Genomic DNA, 15,156 nt, shown 5'->3' on the forward strand with positions numbered 1-15,156 from the left:
TATTTTACAGGTTATGGCTATAAGTCCTTTGTCAGACACGTGGTTTGGATATACTTTATCTTAGATTGTCTTCTCATTCTCTATGAAAGGCATTTTTTTCACTTGAATAATTTTTTTAAATATATATTTATTGAATAGTAATTTCCTAAGTAAGCATCTTTAAACGGCTAACCAGTGGTGTGGAAACTACAGATTTTAACGTGTACTGTGTTTCTGCTTCGAGTTCTCTCATAAAGGAGAGGTCTAAGATGGCACAGAATAAAATGTCATCTGTTTTGCCCAGCTTCCCTTCATCTTGCTTTCATAAAAATTATTTAACTCACGATATGGGATCCCAATACCTCTCAGACACATTTCATCCCTCACCTTATCTTTTTTCTTTTAACTCTGAAATATTCATATTAGAATAAGATTATTTCCATTCTCACCATTTCTGAAGCCAAGGGCCTCTGAGTCTAATAGGAAGTTTTTTTATTTGCTGTGGAACTCAAGATATTTTGCTTACTAAAGCATCAGAAAGGTGTGGCCGAAGTTAATCTTCACTTAATCTGCAATGGTTGAGGTTTTTTTTAGTTGCCTGTCCAGAAGCAGAGGAAGACAGAGCAAAGTAGAGTTACCCATCCCAGACACAGAAGAGGTGGGACACTGGAAATATCCGGGAGGATGGGAGAAAAGGGCCCCAAGTGGCCACACGATACACCTCAACAGCCAGGATTGAAGGCCTTGAGCCATGGAAGAAGTTGGGGGACAAGTTAAATAGGAAGCAGAAGTCACTAACTATATCTACAACCCTGTGGTCGGTCTCTGTAGGAGTTTCGTTACACTGCTTAAAGTGAAAAAGATTAACTGAAATCTCCAACAATCCCAAATGATAGTGAGACCATTTTATAATAAACCCCTTCCTTCCACTGTGAAGAACATACTGCCAGGCTAGCTCCTCCTTCTTTGGTTAAACATCTATTGTGTGCGGGCTGAGAGTCCCGCACTGTGCTAGGCATTGAGAATATAAAATAAAGAAGAGCTCCTGCTTTCAAGAAGGCCACACTGGTAGAAGGGAGAAATAGTAAACAGTTGCAAGACGCGATAGGTAATACAACAAACGTGTAAAAGGAGGGGATAGTAGAGTCATGAAGAAGCAAGATTTCGGCTAGATCTTGCTAGATATCTTTAAATCAAATGCTTTTCTTACATCATGATTGAGACAAGTAGAGTCCATCTGGAAAATGGAATTGAATTTTCAAGGATGAGTTTATGGGTAAAAGTCTAGCTTTTTTTTTTCCCCAGCTTCTATAGAGAATACTCTTTATTGTACAGGTATATACGAAACAGTTTAATTTGTGAACATTTACAGGCATGGAGTTCAATTCCAAATCTCCATGACACCCCATACACTGCAGGGTGCACTCCTGTTTGGGATCAGCCCAACAGGAATGAGACACAAAGTTACTGCTTTGCAAACAGCAAGCTTCCCAATTAAAAATTCCCTGTTTGGGTTTTGCAAAACATGTAGAAACAAAGCCTGCTAAGGATTTTATGTTTTTCTTAAGGCTTTGAAAATTAACTCTTCAAATGGCAAGTTCTGTGAAATGACATGTTCCTTTAAGGTCCTGAAGCTTTATTTGCATAGTTATTTCACATCTTGGTGATTTGAGTAAACTTGAAAAGTTTATTCAAAGAGAAATCAATTTCATTCTTCCACGTATTCATTACTTGAGTATTTCATTGTCTCAGCCCCAGGCTAGATTCCAGGAATGCAAAAAGTGCTTGCCAAAAAGAGCTTTTAAACTGGTGGGATGACAAATTGCAACACAAGGTGCAAGTGCAAAGTAAACCCAGGAGGCTCTGGAAGCACTGGGTAGCCTCTAATCTGGATACATGGAAGGCACTGAGACTTGCAGGGTTATATTAAGCACTGCCTTGACTTTATATTGTATCTGATGATTCTTCAGGATGTTAAGGAGTGAAATGGAAAAGTATAAGGAACTCTGATGAATGTGTCTAACATTGCAAATGAACAAATCTAATGCAGACATACCTCTGGAAGCTACTCAGTGCCTGCGCTTCTCCATTCCACTCCCTCCTCCTTGACAAATGGAGTCTCCCAAGGGCTCCCTTGGTTAAGATTGGGGGGAGGGGGCAAGGAACAAGGGCCCAGCCAAGAGACCCTCTGCCACAGAAGATACAGCAAGAATCTAAAGTCACGCTTCCTCCATTCCTCTTGACCTTTTTGAGTCCAGTTCTGTCCTAGCTCTGGGAGTAAATGAAGAATAAATGCCTGAAAAGTTAGGGTGCCACAGTTAGGCAAACTAAACAGCAAAGAAACCCCTACCGGGTAATCGGTAGCATATGGAAGCATTTACGCCTCTATATAGTCTCATACTTCATTTTAACCCTTGTAACAATTCAGGTGATCAAAGGGGTTCAGAGAACAGAGGGTCAGCAACTTGCTGGAGATCGCAGCAAACCCTGTCCCATGCAGGGCACGAGTGCGCTGGCACCCCTCAGCCAGGGAGCCCCTGGGAGTTCGGGGCCTAACGCCCGGAACGAGCTGTTGGCACGTCATTTCTCCTGCCTTTTCCTCCCCGGGGAGCCCGAGCCTGGCTCACAGGGCTCATCAGCACTAATTAGCCGAAGGGGAAGCTCTGGCCTGGGCTCCCCGCAGCCCTTGTCCAGGCCTCCACTCTGCGTCCCACAGAGTCCTGTCCCAATCCTGCCACCTCCTGGCCTCGGGAACGGCCCCTGAAGTCTTTCCTGCCCTCAGGCGGCCCGCAGCACTCCCGGGGCGGGGACCGCATCCCGCCCGGCTCCCCGCCGCCACCCGCGGCCGGAAGCCAGGGGGCGCCACGCGCTGCAAATGCCTGCGCGGCCACGCAACCGTGGGCTCAACCGTGGGCGGTTGGTCACGCCGCCGGGTCCTACCAGTTGGTGCGAGTCCGGGAGGCTCGGCGACTGGCGCGTCGCCTCGGGTGGCCCCGGGAGCCTTCCCAGTCCTGCTGTGCGCGGCCTGGGCTGCTCCTTCAGGCGGCGCGGGGGTTTCGCGGGCCCGGCCGCGCCCTGACCGCCCTGTAGGCTGCGGCCGCGCCCCGCCGGCGCGGAGATGAGCTCGACGCCGGGGCTGCCGACGCCCGGGGCCTCGCTGGCCCTGCGGGTGTCCTTCGTGGACGTGCATTCTGAAGTGATCCCTGTGCAGCTCTGGGGGCTGGTGGGCGAGCGGCGGGACGAGTATCTGCGGCTGAACCAAGAGATCCAGGAAGCGGCGGCCACGCGTGGCCCGTGGGCGCTGGGCGGCGCCTCGGCTTTGCCCGGCGAGCTGTGCCTGGTGCAGGTGGGGCCCCGGTGGCACCGCGGCCGCGTGTCCAGCCGGCAGGGGCAGGACAGCCGCGTCTTCCTGCTGGACGAGGGCCGCACCATCACGGCGGGCGCGGGCTCGCTGGTGCCCGGGCGCAGCGAGTTCTTCCACCTGCCGTCGGAGGTGCTGGGCTGCGTGCTGGCCGGCCTGGTGCCCGCGGGCGGCGGCGGCAAGCCCCAGCACTGGCCGGCCAGCGCCCTGGATTTCCTCAGCCACCTGCAGGGCAAGGAGCTGTGCGGGCGCGTCCTGGACGTGCTTCTCCCGCACCGCCTGGTCTTTCTGGAGGTGCCCGCTCTGTTCCAGCAGATGCAGGAGCTCGGCCTGGCCCGGCAGGTGCCCCACAACCTCTTCCGCTCGCTGCTCAAACGCTACCTCCCGGCGGCCTCCTCTGGCCTGGGCTCCTGGGCCCCCGCGTCGCAGCGAGTCCCGCCCAAGCGCGACCAGCCCAGCCTGGACTACTTCTACCCGCAGCTGCAGCTGGGCGTGACGGAGCCCGTGCTGGTGACTCAGGTGTGCCACCCGCACCGCATCCACTGCCAGCTCCGGAGCTTCTCGCAGGAGATCCGCCGCCTCTCGGAGAGCATGGCCCACATATACCAGGGTTCCACGGGGCCGGGGGGTGAGGGCCACAGCAGCGCCGCCTGGGGGGAGCGGGAGGAGAGCCCGGACAAGTCGGGCTCCCCGTGTGCGTCCTGCGGGCTGGACGGGCGCTGGTACAGGGCGCTCCTGCTGGAGACCTTCCGCCCCCAGCGCTGCGCGCAGGTGCTGCACATAGACTCGGGCAGGAAGGAGCTGGTGAGCTGCAGCAGCCTGCGCTACCTGCTGCCCGAGTACTTTCGCATGCCCGTGGTCACCTACCCCTGCGCCCTGCACGGCCTGTGCGACGGCGGCAGAGGCTGGTCGCGCTCGCAGGTGGGCGGCCTCAAGGCGCTGATCCTGGGCCAGGCGGTCAATGCAAAGATTGAATTCTACTGCTCCTTCGAGCACGTGTATTACGTCACCCTGTATGCCGAGGACGGGGTCAACCTCAACTGTGTATTTGGGGGGCAGTCCTGCTGCTTGACGGACAGATTCCTGCAGAGCCAGGGCCCCGAGGAAGACGAGGAGGAGGAGGAGGAGGAGGAGGAGGAGGGGGAGGAACCAGAGGTGGCCCTACACTGTCAGTCCCCTGAAGAAGTGCCTGAAGAGCTGGCCCTCCCGGCCTTAAGGTCTGTCCGTTTAAAGACAAACGCCTTCTACGACGCCCAGGTGGAGTTTGTCAAGGACCCCTCTGAGTTTTGGATCGGGCTGAGGAAACACAGGGGCACCTTGGGCAAGCTGATGCGGAGAATGTGCAGCTTCTATTCCTCGGCCAGGAAGCTGGACGGCGTGGTCCTGAGACCCAGGGCCGACGACCTCTGCTGCGTCAGGTGGACAGAAAACGGCTATTACCGGGCCTTGGTCACCAGGCTGGACGACAAGAGCGTGGATGTGTTCCTGGTTGACCGAGGCAACTCGGAGAAGGTGGACTGGGGCGACGTGAGGATGCTGCTCCCCCAGTTCCGACGGCTGCCAGGCTTGGCCCTGAGGTGCGCGCTGGCCGATATTTGGCCCCTGGCAGAAACCTGGAGCCAGGAGGCAATTTCCTTTTTTAAAAAGACCGTTCTCCACAAGGAGTTAGTGATCCACGTCCTTGATAGTAAGCAGGATAACCGCTACGTCGTGGAGATTCTCGACGAATCGAGGCCAGGGGAGGAAAACATTGGGAAGGTCATTGCTCAGGCTGGATATGCCAAGTATCAGGAATTTGAAACAAGGGAAAATGGCCCTGGATGCGCCCAGTCCCTGGGGCACGTTTCAAACTGTTTTGGTGGTGAGGAAAATAAAATGTCTTCTGCCAAGAAGGAAGAGGGAGAGCAGAAAACTAAGGGAGGTAATAAAACTGCATGTGCTGCAGAAGCTGTGACAGACACCGAAGTTGCTACAAATGTTTCAGCGGGACTAGTGGTGCAGGAAAAAGAGAGGAGAGTGCCTGTCTATGCTCCTCTGATACAGAATTTCTTGGACACTGAACCAGGCTCTTGTAAAGGAGAGATAACAGTGGGAAGCACAATAGAAGTCAAAGTGTCTAATGTTAAAAACCCTGGCTATTTCTGGTGCCAGCTGACCAGGAACATGCAAGGATTTAAAGTTTTAATGTGTGACATTCAGGACTATTGCAGGAATTCCCCTGCCCCTTACCAGGGAACCACCCCCGCGTGTTTGGCAAAGCGAACAGCAAATGGGAAATGGTCCAGAGCTCTGATCAGGGAGACACACGTGTCTTCGGAGCTTGTCAAAGTAGTATTCGTAGATTATGGAGACAAAGATACGGTGTCTGTGAAGAATATCTGTTCAATTACCGAAGAGTTTCTGCAAGTGAAGGCTCAGGCTTTTAGGTGCAGTCTTTATAATTTAATTCAACCAACTAGTCAGAATCCTTTTGCTTGGGGTGAAAAGGCAATCAGAGTTTTCCGTGAATTTGTGGTCAATGCGTGGAAAGACAACCTGGAATTAAAATGCACAATATTCGCCGCTGCATCAACGGGTGATGAGAAGCTGTTTTATATCGTGGACTTGCTCACACCCTCTCAGAGCGCAAGCCAGATGTTGGCAGGAAAGGGACTTGCAAGACCGATCAAACTTCCCACGTCCCTGGCGTTCCCTGTCCAGCTACGTTCTTACTACTATTCGACATACGATATAAAAATCAGAAGTGAAGAACCGGTGCGTATAACACATGTTGATGACCCTTGGACATTTTATTGCCAGTTGGGAAGAAATGCTCATATTTTAGAACAGTTGTCGTGCTCTATTATTCAATTAAATAAAACTTCGCTGAACGTCGCGAAGTCTCCCTTGACCCCTGGAGCCTTGTGCCTTGCCAAGTATACCGACAGAAACTGGTACAGGGGGATGATGGTAGGAAAAGACCCAAATAAAGTCTTCTTTGTTGACTTTGGGAACACTTATGTGATGGCAGATGCTGATCTGCTTTCAATTCCGAGTGATGCATGCGATGTCTTATTTTTGCCCATGCAAGCTATTAGATGTGCATTATCTGATATTCCTGATCATATCCCAGAAGAAGTTACAGCGTGGCTTCAGGAGACTATTTCAGACAAGTCACTGAAGGCTATGATCGTAGCTAAAGATCCAGATGGAAGACTGATGATAGAACTATATGATGACAGTATTCAAATTAATGCTAGTATTAACGAGAAGTTGGCGCTGCTTGGCTACGACGGTGGGAAAAGAAAGATAGAAGACAGTGAAGTGCTCTCTACGACAGAAACCCTTGGCGTGAGAAAGGAAAATATGAAGTCGTCACCTACAGAACACTTAAGTAAACCAGGAGAGAGCAAGACACACAGCACGGAGACCCTGGCGGAGTCGTGCAAACCTCAGGCCAGCTCCGCATGTAGGGAACTCAGACTCCCAGCAAGCTCGTCGAAGACAGGCATCGACACGCAACAGCGGGACTCCGAGGGGAATAAAAAGAGTGATGTGTCTTCCTTAACAACAGAAAAGGAAGAAGGAAGTTTTGCTGAGCCACCCCTTTTGAAAGTCACAAAACCAGAAGCCACTCCTTTAGAGGGGAAAACGGGAGGTTTCCGTAACAGAGACGCGCCTCTAAAATTTTCTGAGTTCCCGCAGAAGACTGTAATGCCTGGCTTTAGGACAACTGTGTACGTTTCTCATGTAAATGACCTTTCAGACTTTTATGTTCAGCTAACAGAAGATGAAGCCGAACTCAATCGCCTCTCGGAGAGATTAAATGATGTTCGGACAAGGCCCGAATGCTACGCAGGTCCGCCTTTGCAAAGGGGAGACATAATATGTGCCACGTTCCCGGATGACAATTTGTGGTATCGTGCTGTGGTCAGGGAACAACAGCCCAGTGACCTTCTGTCTGTACAGTTTATAGATTATGGCAATGTTTCCGTGATCCCTGCTGACAAGATAGGTCAACTTACGCTTGTTCATGCCCTGTTACCACGGCTGTGCATTCACTGCTCCTTAAGGGGACTTTGGGTTCCTGAGATTCTAAGCTGTAAAGAAATGATGCGCTACTTTTCCCGAAGGACAGACGAGGCTCAGATAAGATGTGAGTTTGTTAAATTTCAGGACAGGTGGGAAGTTATTCTTGCTGATGAACATGGGATCATAGCAGAAGATATGATCAGCAGATACACTTTCAGTGAAAAATCGGAAATAGGACTTTCCACCCACATAATGAATGGCGACACCTTTCCAAAGTCCGCTGACAAAACCAACATTGACACTTCAGTATTTCTTAACTGGTATAATCCCAAGATGAAAATGATGAGAGTTTATGCCACTGTGATAGATGGGCCTGAATATTTTTGGTGTCAGTTTGCTGATACTGAGAAACTTCAGTATTTAGAAGGAAAAGTGCAAACCGCTGGGGAACAAGCAACAGACTGGAGAAGTCATATCTCGTGTCCTCATATTGGAGATCCTTGCATAGTAAGATACAGGGAAGATGGGCACTTTTATAGGGCGCTGATCACCAGTATCTGTGACGATTCTCTCGTATCCGTCAGGCTTGTGGACTTTGGGAACATGGAAGACTGTGTGGACCCAAAAGCACTCTGGACAATTCCTCCTGAGCTTCTGGGGGTTCCCATGCAGGCCTTTCCCTGCTGTCTCTCGGGATTTCACACTTCAGAGGGCGCGTGCCCTCAAGAGGGAAATGACCTTTTCTACGAAATAGTAACGGAAGATGTGCTGGAGATAACAATAGTGGATATCAAGGAGGATATCTGCGATATCCCTCTGGCAGTCGTTGACTTGATAAGCAAAGGCGAGAGTATTAATGAGAAAATGAGAACGTTTTCTAAGACTGGCGTTAGGAACAGTGATTTGCCCTGTGAACAGCATGGCCCAGAGATGAAGGGAGCTCTTGGCTGCCCTGATCCTGATGTTGGACTCCAGAAACCTAGTAGTGAGGCCGGACAAGAGAAAACACCGTATGTGGAACCACGGGCAGACGAGCTCTCTGAAAGAACTGAAAAAGACTTAACCATGATGGAAACCAAACCAGATGAATTCCATGACCCTGAAACAGATGACATTTTTGAAGCTTTGGAAAACCTCTGCAAAGGTAAAATCGGCAGCGAGGCGCCGGAAGGTGAAGTGGAGTGCCCTTCGGTCAACAGAGCGAAGCTTGATGGTAAACACCTAACTGCACGATTGAACACGCTATTGCTGGGTGCGGGTGAAACAAAGGAGATATTAGAGCTGAGTTCCCTGGAGGTGACACTTTCCCCTGATGATGAATCGAAAGAATTCGTGGAGCTGGAATCCATGGAGCTACAGCATTCTCTAGTCGGGGACGAAGGAAAAGAAGAGCCAGACCTGGTGCCTCCTGTAGGGCCACTCCCCCTGGGCTATGACACCCAGGCCACCCTGGACCTATTTACAACTCAGCTGCCCCTCACCTGTGAAGCCGAGAAGCAGCCAGAGCTAGAATTACCCACAGCCCAGCTGTGTCTCGAATCCGTGGGCGTCGAGGACTCGGCAGAGCCAAGCTGTGTGCAGTGTTTTGATGACCAGCGTGGGTTGTCATCGCATCTACATGGAAAAGATTGTGAGCCCAAAGAGCAGATGGAAATGAACATCTATAAAGAAGAGTTTACGGAACGTAAAAACAGAGATGCCATTTCCTCACTGACGTCTTCGTTCCCTGAAGAAGGTTCCAGAGACGAGAAGAAACACGGGGCTTTACCTGATTGTGCCTCAGGTATGTGAATTTTCTTCTTTCACTTTCATTTTGGTTTAACCTAGTGTCTTTCAAAACTACTTATTTGTCTTAAAGAAAAGAATAGTTCTTATTTGAATTTTTAAGTTATTTTGGGGGGTGGGAAGAGAAAAACCTGCAAAGAGAATCAGATTAGGAAGGTATTTTCAACATAGAGAAATTAAATTGTGAAGCAATACTTCATATGCTGGGTGTTTTAAAATAGAGTGTTTAAAATGTGTCTCCAAAAAGTGATCACATTTAAAATGTAAACAAAACATCTTTAAAATAAAGAGGTTATGTTTTTTGATGTTTGAAAGAAAAGATGGTGTTTTTGGTTTGGTTCGTTTTGTTTTTTGTTTTTTTATTGCCAGGCACTACTGTAGGCAGGAATTTACGATAGGGATCGTTTATTTAGCAGAGTTTTCAAATTCAGCTCTTTTGTTTCATGCATATACCTTGCCATTCATTTAGAACCCCTTAAACAAAAGCTAGATTCAGGGAGCCTTTATTAACCAAAAAAAGTTAACAGCCAGGAGTGAGTATTGGAAAACGTTTATTGTAAATTAGCTTTTCTGTAAGTTATTACTACTGCTATTTTCTTGGCTGCTTAGTAAGATTTAAAAGTTAGATGAAATGGCTAACTAGTTTTTGTTTTCTGTATAACCAATGTTAAACTTTTTAGTAGTTGTTATATTATTAGATTTAAGCCATTGTACAAAATAGAGAAACCAACAGACTGAGCAGAATGAAAATTACCACAACTGCACCACCAAGAAATGACCACCGTTAAATGTGGTGGGCTTCCTTTCCATTGCCCTGCTCCCTCTGTGTGTGTGTTTATTTACAGAGTTTAAAAAAACTAAACAGAGATCAGACTCTTCTACAGTGTTCGATGCTGCATTTTAATCTCTTAAATATGCTTTTGAAATATTTTAATTCTGTAGGGTGCCATCCTGTGGATATATTACAGTTTATCCAAATATTATGCTAGCTTTTTAGACCCCATTGTGACATTTTTGAATAGTAATACCTTTGTGATAAGATTGTACTTTTGCCATATGCTGCTTTGCTATTGAAAGGGTGGTTGTAACCGTAGACCATACCACATGTGGCAATAGTAACCGGCTTTTAGTAGTAATTTTTAATGTTAGAATCAGACTCACATCCTTAAAAAGCACAACACATGGTGATGCTGTTTTGTTTTGTTTTGTTTTGTTTTGTTTTGTTTTTTGAGGAAAACGGTAAGGAATCATATGGGGAGGGGACCCTGGTAGAATTTAAAATAAAATCGAGGGAAGATGACAGACTTGGGACATGCTGTACAGTACATATGGATTGTATAGGACTAGCTGAGGCACGTTAGGAAAATGCTTTGCACGTGCATCTTACGTTTAGGAACTAAGCACTGAGTCTCACTCTGTTCCATCTGGCAGCTCAACCAGAGGACACCTACACTCTGAAAGGGTTCACTGTTGGGTCCAAATGTGTTGTGTGGTCAAGACACACGTGGTCTAAATGTGAGATTTTGGAAATCGCTGAAGAAGGCACAAGGGTGAGTAAAGTTGAGATACTTTATCTCAAAATGCACTTGCAGACTCTTAAGGAAACTTTATCAGATGAGAAAATGCAACAGATGTTCGCCTGTTCATTCCCCCTCATGTTTTGATGCAGTGCAAAAAAAAATCATTTTAGAAGTTCATAGATAAGCATCCTAGCAAGAAATTGTGTTGGGCTCTTTCATCCCCCCACCTTACCCCTGAAATCCTATCAGTCCCCAACTTCCACACTCCACTTCTTATCTGTTAAAACTTTTTAAATCTCTTGCAACTGTCTTGGTTAAGTCCCTCATTTCACAACCAGATTACTGTACTCTAATAACCGTCTACTTGGTTTACTTCTAGTCTCCCTTCCATTGATTCTCCACACTGCCAGTGTGAAGTTTATCAAATGCCAACCTGACTACATCACTCCCATGTGTCAAGTTCTTGGGGACTTGCGGCTGATTGTGTTTCTCCTGTGATCTGAAAACCACTTTGTCTCAGAATCACCTGGTGTGTGACTTAAACTGTAGGTTTCTGGGCTGTGCCCCGGCTGGCTGGTTCAGGACTCCCGGCAGTAGGACCAGGACTATGCATCCTTATACCATTAAAATTTAAGAACCACTGGTCTAGAGCAGAAAAGTCAAGCTCATCAACACGGCATGGTCCTCCAGGGTTAAGCATCAGTGTACCTCTCCACCCAAAGGTGTTACTCCTGTAGGTTTTATGCCTTATATCCGGTGAACATCAAACTGTGTGATTTCTCTTATATATACTTGGCTTCTTTGATGCATTTAAAAATGCAGTTAGTTCTATTGGCCTGTATTCTGTCTCCTTCCCAAACTGGTTAATTTTTAAAGATTTACTTTAGCCCTTGCCTCTTCCTGGAAGCATTCCCTTGCATTACTTTCTAAATCTCTCCATCTCTTCCCCTCCCCTCCCCACAAACAGCTTTCTACCTGCTTTATATTCTATATGTCCTGCTATCTGTACTTCCTACACTGTATCATAATTTCCTGCTCAGAGGTCTGCTTCTCCACTAAGTTTTGAACTTCTCGAGATCTAAATTTTATCCATCGTTGATCTCGAGGCGTGCTCAGTGTATGTTTTGTGAACTGAAATACCATCGAGTTGCAACGTAAGATTTAAATTTAATAAAAATCATTTTAATTGCCTTTTAAAGTGTTTCATTTTTTAAAAGGATTGTTATGGCACAAAAATCAGTTACAGTTTTTGGACACTACCAATTTTTACCAATTTTTTTTTTCCTGTGGTAGGTCTTGAACCTTTCGAATGGTGTGGAGGAGATAGTGAACCCTGAGAATGTCTGGAATGGCATACCCAAATTGGATAAGAGCCCACCTGAGGTACGGAATCATAGAAATAGTAATTAATGAGAGCACCGTCCTTCATTTTGAAAGGTGATAGCTATTGCCAAAGACCCTGTGTTTAGGAATAATGGAGAAAAAAAATACTCATATTGTAATAACAATGAAAAACAGCAATAACAGAATCAATGTTTCTGGACTTTATGCTTCATATCACTTTGGGCAAGCTAGTTATTAATGTTTTACTCCTTGGTTTCCATTTTGGGGATTTAAAAAATGAAAATTGTTTGTTGTCCATGACCATAAAATATGTTTGATGCAGAAAACCTGGGAAGCCTGGCCAGGCATGGCTCAGCTGTTGAGCATCGACCTAGGATCCAGGAGATAGCGGTTTGATTCCCGGTCAGGGCACATGCCCGGGTTGCGGGCTCGATCCCCAGTCGGGGGCGTGCAGGAGGCAGCCGATCAATGACTCTCATCATTGATGTTTCTATCTCTCTCTGTCTCCCTCTCCCTTCCTCTCTCTGAAATCAATAAAGATATATTTAAAAAAAAAAAGAAAGAAAATCTGGGAAAATGGCAAAGTTAAAAAGGAGGAAGTATCAGCCTCCTCCAATATGTCCATCCAAAGATGAACAGATCGATCAATGTGGTTTTTCTTTTATAGTTTTTCCTGATTCTGTGGAATGTAGGAATATCATCTACATATTTTGAACATAGTTGGTTTCATTCTACATAGTTTTATATTTTGCTCTTATTTTATTTTTTAAATCCTCACCCAAGGATATGTTTTTTACTTGATTTTGAGAGAGAGAAAGACGGATCAGTTGCCTCCGGCAACCATGCCTCTGGGTGGAGTCTTGAACAAAGCGTCTCCCTGCGGCTCCCCATGGGTAATGTGTCTGAATAGCAGCTCTGGAACAATGCACCGAACACCAGAGTTGCGGGAGTTTGGGAGCTAACGTTTGGAAGACGGTACTTTGTTCCCTGTGCCAAATGCTCCTGTGGCATGGTCCAGAGACACGAGTAGTTGAAGAATAAAAAAGGCACATGAGGTGTAGTTCTTCACTGTACAATCAGATTGTCATACTTTTTACAGGATTGCTTTTTGCTCTTTACCATTTGTCTGGTTTATCTATGGTTCCCTTTCTGATTTTTATTATTTTGTGCCTATAATGAAGAACTGTTTGTAATCCAAGAGTTCCTTTTGTTGGGCTATAGTCCGAACAGTGGGAAAGATCTCTCTTTCATGTCATTGGATGATACCACCATTAAAAGAAACTTTTGTTTGTAAAACAGATTGCCAAATTACTTAGATACCATTACCCCGAATCCTCACATAAAAATGGTTTATCAATTTCCTTGGATGCTGATAGTAAGGAATAAAAAACCTCTTTGCTAAAAATGTTAAATGTGCTTGGGGGGGGATAAATAACCAAGAGGATTTCTTGAAATAGGAAATTTGTTGTTGATTGAATTTATCTTGAAAGTTTGATTGTGAATCTGATAAAGTCATAGTTTAAAGGATTTTTTTCAATGTTAATTTGCTCATATGTTCACATGATCTACGTATTAGTTAAATGGTCTCTTGGAATTTCTTTCAGGATTTTTCATTTTACATACACTGTAGTTCAGTTCGTTGGGGGTTCCTGGTCATTGCATCGTGGTCATGCTCATAAGTAGCAAGCTGGTTCTTAGACTTGAGCAAACTAAGAACGAAATTGGCTCTTGGTGGCTCTACGAGAAAATAGACACTAATCAAGAAGAACTGGCTACCAGCCTTGTTCACATCATTCTAGCAAAAAAATATACCAATTGCATATTTCGGAGAAACTTTGTTTGATAATAGGTACTGTGTGAGAACCAAAATACTAAAAAGAAAACATCTTTGTAGGGATAATTCTCTGTAGTAATTAGAAAACTCACCTGTCCCCTCTTCCCATTTTTAGAGTACATTAAATTTGTTGTGGTAGCTCCCATGTAAGTAATGTTCTTGTTTATCTGCTTCTTTCTCAACCCCAGAAAAGGGGCCTGGAGGTGATACAGATCTAGCTGTGGATCCAGTCGGAAGCTGCTCTTAAACAAGAGGGGTGGCATCCAGACCAACAGAGCGTTTGAGCAAACCGAGAGTCTGAATCACAAGGAGTTGTCATTTTTTGGGGAACTCTGATGTGTTGGAAACAAAATAGGTCTCAGGTTGACTGTGCAATGTGTTTATAGTCAGATCGCTGAGTATATATGGATCGGGGAATCTTTATTGTGCTAACCAATTTGCTAACACTTTTTTTTTTAAACTATTTTGGTTACTTTTGAATAGTGTTTAAATTAAAATAGAAAATTTTAGGTTTATGACAAGTATATTATATGATGCTACTTAGGAGGATGGTTTTGTAACTCCTTCAGGTTTTTTGTTTTGTTTCCTTAGCTTTGTCTTCTAGCTAAATATTTGACTAATGGTCTGTTTGAATTTGGAAGTATTCTCATACGACACAATATTTGAATAAAGTTTATCCTTAAAGATGTAGTGGTCTCATTTCATTAAAAAATATATTCTGAAGCTTAATCAGTAACAGGGGGGAAAAGGAAATAGAATTTTGGGATATCCCTAGTAAAGAAACGATTCTAAAAACTGGGGGAAACACAGCAATATTAAAGCTCTAGGTTTAGTCTCTCGGCTGGTACTTTAAATGCATTTTCTTATTTACTCCTCGACTCTAAGGTGCATATTAATAGTATCCATATTTTACAGGTGAGAAAACTGAAAGTTTTCAGAGAGGTTAAATAACTTGCCTAAGGTCAAAGAGCTAGAGGCTTGATCAAACTGGACCTGTCTAACTTCAAAGTCCACACTTTTAAAACCATGGTTTTCTCTAGGTGGTAGAATGCAAAGTACAGATCTTAGCTGCAGGAAACAGGTCCTGGTTATAGGCTGCTTACTATATTTGTGACCTAGGCGGGTTATATAATACCTTGAACCTTGACCTTCCTCATCTGTGAAATGGGGATAATAAAGCCTCTCTTGCGGTGTTTTTAAGATTAGAAATAATTTATGTGAAGTACCTGAAAAAGGAGTAGGCATTCAATAAACATTTCCCTCTTTTCCCTGAAGGATAGTCCGTGTGCACCACGCTGGGTGTTTTGTTTTTAAGCTCAACT

At 45.7% G+C, this 15,156-nt stretch overlaps 1 protein-coding gene across 1 annotated transcript; it reads left to right on the top strand.

The window, feature by feature from the left end:
* Positions 1 to 3,097: 3,097 nt before the first annotated feature.
* Positions 3,098 to 14,515, top strand: TDRD6 (tudor domain containing 6; the record flags this gene model as incomplete). Its single annotated transcript, XM_081140584.1, has 4 exons — positions 3,098 to 9,134; positions 10,568 to 10,686; positions 11,950 to 12,039; positions 14,023 to 14,515. 4 exons carry the CDS (start codon positions 3,098 to 3,100, stop codon positions 14,050 to 14,052), a joined length of 6,276 nt encoding a protein of 2,091 aa, XP_080996710.1. The 3' UTR covers positions 14,053 to 14,515.
* Positions 14,516 to 15,156: the final 641 nt, after the last annotated feature.

The sequence above is a fragment of the Miniopterus schreibersii genome (genome assembly GCF_964146895.1).
Source record: "Miniopterus schreibersii genome assembly, chromosome: 6".
NCBI lineage: Eukaryota > Metazoa > Chordata > Mammalia > Chiroptera > Miniopteridae > Miniopterus > Miniopterus schreibersii.